General features: G+C 59.5%; 1 protein-coding gene across 1 annotated transcript in view; it reads right to left on the bottom strand.

Moving 5' to 3' along the window:
- The window catches only part of LOC103252281 (glutamine--fructose-6-phosphate aminotransferase [isomerizing] 2), a gene marked incomplete at its 5' end in the record, with an annotated part of 11,206 nt that overhangs the window by 1,867 nt on the left and 1,566 nt on the right, over nucleotides 1–7,773 (bottom strand). The window contains 5 exons of the mRNA XM_008050911.1: nucleotides 132–293; nucleotides 1,893–2,060; nucleotides 3,596–3,723; nucleotides 6,315–6,429; nucleotides 6,670–6,827. Coding sequence (XP_008049102.1) covers nucleotides 132–293; nucleotides 1,893–2,060; nucleotides 3,596–3,723; nucleotides 6,315–6,429; nucleotides 6,670–6,827 — 731 coding nt within the window. The remainder of the gene's footprint in view (nucleotides 1–131; nucleotides 294–1,892; nucleotides 2,061–3,595; nucleotides 3,724–6,314; nucleotides 6,430–6,669; nucleotides 6,828–7,773) is intronic.

Genomic DNA, 7,773 nt, shown 5'->3' with positions numbered 1-7,773 from the left:
AAAAAAAAAAAAAAAGGAATGATTTATCCCATGACTATTTACTCCAATAAGGATTTAAAGACACAGGAATGCTAGGACCTTGCGTGTCCCCCCGCTACCCCCTCCCCTGTATGGTGTGACCAAAGACATACATCGTATCCTCGGAGGACAGCCAGGTGGAAGGACAGGAGCTGCAGCGGGATCACGCTGAGGACGCCCTGCAGGCAGTCCACCGTGCGCGGCAGCTCGATGGTCTTGTATGCAAACCTGGAGCTCTCAGTGTCGTCCTTGGAGCACAGGATGATGGGCCGGCCCTGGAGCAAAGGGTGGGGCGTCAGGCTCTGGACTCTGGGAGGAGCAGCCCTCCGCACCGCAGCGCATCTGGACGCGCGCAGCTGCGACGGGAATGTGCTTGCTGGGACTGCGGGTGAGGCGGTGTGCACGGCACACGTGCGTCTGATGCCGTTGGGTGTTTCTTCTTGTGTCTCGTGAAGGGCAGGCCAGATGCGCTCCTAACTAATGGGGCTCGTGGTCTGGGGGCAGGACAGACTTCACAGGGAAACCAGGATAGAAAGGTGACTTTCAGATAAATATCGTGGAGGCAAGAAACAGGGTGAGGTGGTGGGGGTGAGGGGGCGGCGCTGGGAAATTCTGGGAGGGCCTCTCTGATTGGGACCTGAATGAAGAGGGAAGAATGCTCCAGGCAGAGGGAATAACCAGCACAAAGGCTCAGTGGCAGGCACAAGCTTGGCCTGCGTGGAAAACGGGAGAGCTGGAGAAACCGGGCTCCCATGAGCCGGGAGGAGGGGCGAGGGCCTGTGTCTCCTGGGGCCATGGGAAGGCTGCCTGTCGGGAGGATGGGGCTGTGTTCCACACCCCATCTGGCCCCTGTGCTGGCCGGCATGGCCCCCTGGAGGGAGCGCCTTTGGAGATCTCCCTGCCCTGAAGTTTTCTGAGCTCTGCCCTGCGTAGGGCCACTGCTGTGTAAGAAAGCACCTATTATCATAAAGTCCTGGTGCGGTCTCAGGTCGTGGGAGGGAACTCTGGCATCTGGACTTTCCCACGGGCAGGCCTGAGGGGCCCCCTTAAGCCACTTCTGACTTTATGACAAGGGGCTAACTTGTGACAGCCGTGGAGTTCCAGGGAGGGGGCTGACTGGGCCAGAAAGACCAGACACAACCAGAGGCTGGCCCTAGCCATAGGCTGCCACTCTGGCCTCCCCAGATCCTGGAAGGGAAGGGGGCAGCGACTGAGTCCAGCCGCATGGCCAGTGACCTGTCAACCATGCCCAGTGAAAACTCTAGACACTGAAGCTGGCAGCTCGGGGGACGCATTGGAATCCCACAGTGATGGGCTGGGTGGGCGACATGCCCTGGGGACACTGGGCTTCATATCTGGACACACCTGGCCTCTGGGGTTTCTTCCTCTGGGCTGGCTGTGATCTGTGCCCTTCACAATACACGTGTAATCGCAGGCCTGATGCTTCCCTGGTCCTGTGAGTGGTTCTAGAGAATTACTGAGCCTGAGGGGAGTGGAAACCCTTGAATTTGCAGCCAGCCAGTCAGAAGTGCAGGTGGACGGTGGGCTTGAGCTCATGCTGGGGTGTAAGTGAGGGCAATCTTGGGCAGAGTGCCCTGGCCGGTGAGCCCTGACTGCTCCTGTGAGCTGCAGCTCTGGAAACTGCACCCAGGACACTCCCACGCGAATGCCTCTTGGGTCCAGCCTGGGACCTAGACAGCTCAGGGCCATGTTGGGACCCGCCTCCCTGAGGAGCCATGGGGGATGTGGCAGGCCGGCCAGGTTCCTTCGGGGTGTGCACCGCTCATGGGGCCCAGGAGAGTGGTCACACCCGATCGTCCCCAGCTGGCGCGGGCGGACTTCCGTGAATGAGGGGCCGTCTGGGGCAGCCTCACCTGGCGGGCCGTGACCTGCTGCAGGGCATTCTGGCACTTGGTGAAGCAAGGGTCCTTCATGATGACCATGATGACGGGCATCTGCTTGTCCACCAGGGCCAGGGGCCCATGCTTCAGCTCCCCCGCCAAGATGCCCTCTGAGTGCATATAGGTGATCTCTTTAATTTTCTAGGGAAACACAGGAGGTCAGGCAGGGAAGGGGAGCCAGGCCGGAAGGGAGGGAGGCTTGGGGGCAGGCAGGGGCCAGAGCAGTCGACAGCACCAAAAACGCCTGGCAGGGGCCGGGGACAGGCCCGGTGACTGTCCAGGGTGTGCAGAGCTGGGCATGCGGCCCTGTCCCGAGGCCAGCCCCGTCCACGCACGGCCACCCTTGGATGACTGCGCCGGCCCGGCCTGCCCGTGCCCCCTCGCCAGCCACCTCTCGACGGGCGTGGCGGCTCCTGGGATTGCCTTCTGTCAGTCATCGGACCAGGCTGCCCTGCTTCCCACCCGGAATAACTGTGAAGGGCGGTTCCCACGAATGACCACGAGCCGCACGCCCGGGGTGTCCTTGACCTCCCCGACCCCGTGTTCGCACGGATCCGTCTCTCTTCAGCCCCCACCGAATCTCTCCCTGAAGTGGTGGCACAGCCCTCGGCCCCCAGCATGATGCGCCCGGGTCAGAGAGACGCCGACGGGGGTGGCTCTACTGAAGGCTGCCGATGTCATGGGGCCTCCCAGTGCCAGAAGAGGGCCACGCCTCCGCCAGCAGCCAGGATGCCTTCCTTCCATGGGCTCCTGGGGCACCCGAGAAGGCACACCCCCCAGGCACTCTCAGTCACGCGGCTGCACCCTGCCCGGTGGCAGGGCTGTCTGGGCGCCGACAGGGCACCCCAGAAGGAGTGGGCACCCGTCCCTCCCCTCAGCTGGCTTCCTGTGGGCCAGGAGTCAGAATCTCTGGGGTTCGGGGGGGCACACGAGAGGTGGCATCACTAAGACTGGGCTGGCACTACCTGCCAGGACCCTGAGCTCAGCTGGGAATGGTCTCGTGGCGCTGGGGCGCCCCTGGGTGGTGTCAGGCCACTGGGGCTGGGCGTCCTCGGCACACGGGGGCAAGCCCCGAGTGGGCCAGCACAGCTCCGGCCCACCCCCACCCCCGGCAGCCCTGGTCCGGGCTCCTGCCACTCTGCCAGCCTTCTCTCAGCTGGTGCAGGGCTTTACCTCCTGTCACTCATTCTGGAAATGCAGGGCCCTCGAAACTCCTTCCTGCAGGATCCCAAACTCCCCTTGGACGTCTCGGGGCCAACAAGGAAAGTGCAGAGACCCCACCCCATAAATCCAGTCTGCCAAGCCCCCACGTTCATGGTACTGGGAGAAGTCAAGGCGTGTGGACTGGGCTTGATTTGGTCCCTCTGAGTAGTCCGAGTGAGGTGAACCTTGCAGAGGCCTTGCGGACAGCGCGGCCACCTCGCAGGCCTCACGCGTGCAAGCAGGCGTCCCAGGTGGAGCCGGTGCCGGCCTCACACGCCCGTCCCTGCCGCCCTCAGGACACGTGCCTGCCTCACACGTCTCCGCGTGCCAGGCCAGATGCCTGGTTGAGGGCGGGTGTTTGGTGCAGGATCATGGGGTGGCTCCCGGCCCAGCCTCCCCAGACCCAGCGTCCCACCCCGTCCCTGGCCTCCGGGGTCCCCTATGCTTCTCCCGAGGCTGCCAGGGAGGCTCACCAGAGCTCCCTCCAGGCAGGTGGCGTAGTTGTAGCCTCGCCCCATCACCAGCAGCGACCTCTGCATGTAGAGCTCCAGGGCCAGGTCGTGGATCTTGGCGTCCAGGGACAGCACCTCCTTGATCAGCTCTGGGCCGCGAGAGAGGGGGACGCCGGTCACCCATAAGGAAAGACCGCGGGCTCACGCCGGGCTCCAGATGCGCGGCAGGCACGTGGCGCGTGTGGCATCCCGGCAGCCGTTTAGAAGGGCTTTACACTGAGATTGTGGGAGATAAGGGGCCCGCAGGACTCATGTGTGTGAACGCTCTTGATAAGGCAGGTGGGGAAGTGTTAGTCCAGCTCCATTCTGCAGGTAGGACAACTGACGCTTGGAGAGGTGAACTGTCAGCTGGCAAGAGGCGGAGTGCACAGCCCATGAGCGCTCAGGCCCTGCCACGGGGGACAGAGCCGCAGGAAGCAGGGGCAGCAGCTCCCACTCCTGGCGGCCTCAGGATGCCTGACCCTCTTATTATCTTAGCAATGACTGAGAATTTGTGGGTTACGGCTGTCAGTGTTGGCTGGATTAGAAAATAACACAGAGAAATTTAAAATTATTTCCTAATCCATTAAAAAATAATCAGTCCATTGCATTACTAAATGTTCAAACAATCAGTGAGGACAGTGGCATTCTTTACGATTCTGCAAACCTTTTAAATGTCTGGCTCTTTGGTAAAAGACAGTTGACTCTCGTATCTGCTGCTGCATTCAACCTGCTGTGCTATATTCTGTGACTGAGGTACAGGAATAAAACCCAGCCCAGGAGCAGGGATTTGTAGCGGGAAAAGGGAGTATTTAAATAACTTCTTCAAAAAATTGCAAATACCGTTCTTTGATACCACAGTACCTCCAACATGAGAAATAGCTGTTTCTTAAAAAGGCAGATGCAAATATGGGATCTGAAATGACATCAGTGAACTTTTTCGACTTCGTTACATTAGCATGTATTGGTCTATCTTGTACTTTTAAGCGGATCATTTGTATGTGCATAATTTTGTAGCATCCTGCATTAGCCAGAAAGTTATGCAGATTTTTTTTTTTTTTGAGTCAGGGTCTCACTCTGTCACCCAGGCTGGAGCTCAGTGGCACAATCACAGCTCACTCACAACCGTCTCAACCTCCTGGGCTCACGCAATCCTCCCGCCTCAGCCTCGTGCCACCGTGCCAGGCTAGTTTTTGATTTTTTGTAGAGAAGAGGTTTTGCTGTGTTGCCCAGACTGGTCTCAAACTCCTGAGCTCAAGCAATCTTCCTGCCTCAGCCTCCCAGAGTGCTGGGATTATGGGCGTTAGCCACTGCAACCAGCCACATTTCATTATCAATTTTTGAAAAATAACACTTGTTGAAGTCACTATGCTCACACCTCCAAGGGCACTGGGTGCCAGGTGCAGCTGCCCCGGCCTTTGCAAATGTCAACATGGGTCAAAACAAGTCTTATTTATCACAAATAATGCATCACTATGTAGGTGGTTTTGCAGAAAGGTCTTGTAGACCCCCAGGACCCGTGGGCCCTGTCTTGAGAGTGGCTGACTGGACATCGGCGAGTCCTGCCTGCATGGTCAGGGCCTGTCCTTATGGGAAAGCTCTTCTGCTCCACAACCCCAGCATGTGGTCCCAGCTGCGTCAGACCCCTCGGCGTGGAGCCCGCCACTGTGAGACCTTCCCCTGCCTGCTCTGGGGGCTGCCTGGGCTTCCTGGGAAGCCCGAAGCCCTCTCTCCGGAAGGGGCCCCACAGCTCTGTGACCCTCCTTCCCCCAGTGTGTGCTCTGCATCAGCCCCGAGGTGTGGCCTGCTTCGTTTCCCGCTTGCAACGTGCGCACAGAGCCCAAGAGGGTACACTCCCTCTCTGGGGAAGCGAGGGAGGGAGCAAACCACGCTCACCTCAGCAGCCAGACAGCTCCCGGGCAGGCCCGGAGAACTGTCTTCGACACACGTGTGCTGGATGAGCGGAGGGGAAAGCACAGCCCCCGGACGGTCGTGGCTCAGTGCGACACAGACAGGGCTGCCTAGCTGCCCAGCAGAGGAACGCAGGGTGGCCCCTGAAGAGGCAGCCCGGCACAGGAAGGGCTTGGGCCGGTTCCTCTCTTGGACACCTACTGCATGCCTGCCTTGGACTGGACGCTGGCTGTGTAGCTGTGACTCACCGAGCTGATGTCAGCTGGGGGGGTCGAGTCAGCAAACAGGTGAACAAAGTCATTCCAGGTCACGAGATGCATCACACAGAAAGTGGGCAAATGTTGCGGAGTGCAGGGGCAGGGTTTGGGCCCCCAGCAGGGTGGCCAGGGCAGGCCCCAGGAGGTGATATTTGAGCTCAGGCTTGGGAGGTGAGAGACTTTCAGCTGCAAGAAGAGCTGGAGGAGAGGATTTCAGCAGAAGGAAGGGTCGGTGCAAAGGCCGTGTCGTGGGAATGCACTTGACCACTGAGGATCAGGTCAACCAGGCGGCTTAGGAGAGGAGGGTCGTGGGAAGGTCAGAGGCAGTGGGGCACAGTGAGAGGGTTCCTGGGCCTGGTGAGGGGTGTGGGCTTTAATCTAGGCCTGGTGGGAACTGCCAGAGGGAGCTGGGGAGGGCAGAAAGTTTTAGGAGAAGGCAGTCATCTATAGCATTGTCCGTGGGAGAGCCATGGAGGGAGAGACCCACAGTCCACAGGATTTGAGAATGCGGGAGGCTGAGCTCCAGGACATACCAGGCAAGGCTCTCAGGCCAAGGATGATCTCGCGCCTCCTGTTTTGCAGGGAAATTCGGTCTTCAGACATCATCAAACCGAACATCACCAGAGAGATGAACTGGCTGGTGTACGCCTGTGGACGGCGGGGGCAGCGAGGACCTCCAAGTGGGCATCTCAAGACCCTCAGAGCGCCAAAGAGCAACAGGACAAACGCAGAACACGACGCAGGACAAACGAGACTGAAACGAAGCGCGACCACCCAGCGAGGCAGGCGGCACCGAGTCCACGCCGAAGGAGGAGGGCGGCACCCGGACACCCTCCCTCCCATCCACCCACCAGCCCAGGCTGCCCGGGAGCCCATGACTCCCACTACCTTGGTGCTGGCCACGCCAATCTCTGGCCCTGCGTTGATGTGGACGCCGCAGTCGGTCTCACGGGAGATGGAGCTGCCCACAGTGTTGGTGACGCCCACGGTCAGGGCGCCACGGTCCTTACAGTAGCGCAGTGCCAGGAGGGTGTCTGCAGTCTCGCCTGCAGCACAGGGACTCTCTCAGCACCTGGCAAGTGCCGGCGCCCGGCTGGCCTCAGTCCCAGCCCACCCGGCTCCCTTACGGCCTTGGCGCAGCCCATGGTGTAAGAAGGGAAACACCTGCTCGACGGCATTTCTGCCGGCTCTTAGATCCAAGACCTTGTCACTATTTAGGTAGCCAGTACTTTCTCATCCACTGTCTCACATAAATCTGACAGCTGTGGGGGCCACCGTGCCACCTTCCTCTTGAGGACGAGGGGCTCAGAGACAGGAGGGAGGACACGCTATGTGGCTGCAGTAGCCGGCTCTCAGCACCCGTTCTGCAGTGCTGAGCTGTCTCATTCAGATGTGCTGAGCCTGAGTGGAACTGACATAACATCAGAGGCAGAGACACCCCCAACGGCGATTCTCGAATAAGGCTTGCTGCAAGGAAACACTCCCTGCGGCCTCCCGGCCTAGGCTCAGATTGTTTTCAGAATAAAGCTGGTGAAACAGGTTTGTGCATAAACCAGTACAGGTTCCCTATGTGTGTAAGTCCTAGAGAACGAAACAAAATTAAACACGAGCCCTACCACAGAGTCAGAAGCACCTGAGTCCACGCGAATCACCCTCGGCCATCCTGTCCACATGGCCACTGCCCTCGGCTGTCCTGCCCTGGTTCTTCTGCAGAACCGGTGGTGCAGCCTGTAAGCAGGCAGCCCAGCTGTCCCCTTGGGGACTGTGTTCATCAGACCCTGGGTTTTGCATCTCGTTGAAGGGCGGACACTTTCTTTTTTTTTTTTTTGAGTTGGAGTCTCACTCTGTCACTCAGACTGGAGTGCAGTGGCCGCTCCCGGCCACCGCAGCCTCGACCTGCTGGGCTCCGGCGATCCTCCCGCCTCAGGCTTCCGAGTAGCCGGAATTACAGGCGCGCGCTACCACGCCCGGCTGATTTTTTGATGTATTGTA

This window comes from Carlito syrichta, unplaced genomic scaffold (assembly GCF_000164805.1).
Source record: "Carlito syrichta isolate Samal-C Ts95f unplaced genomic scaffold, Tarsius_syrichta-2.0.1 Scaffold154169, whole genome shotgun sequence".
Taxonomy (NCBI): Eukaryota; Metazoa; Chordata; class Mammalia; order Primates; family Tarsiidae; genus Carlito; species Carlito syrichta.
This window is presented reverse-complemented; position numbering and strand designations above follow the sequence as displayed.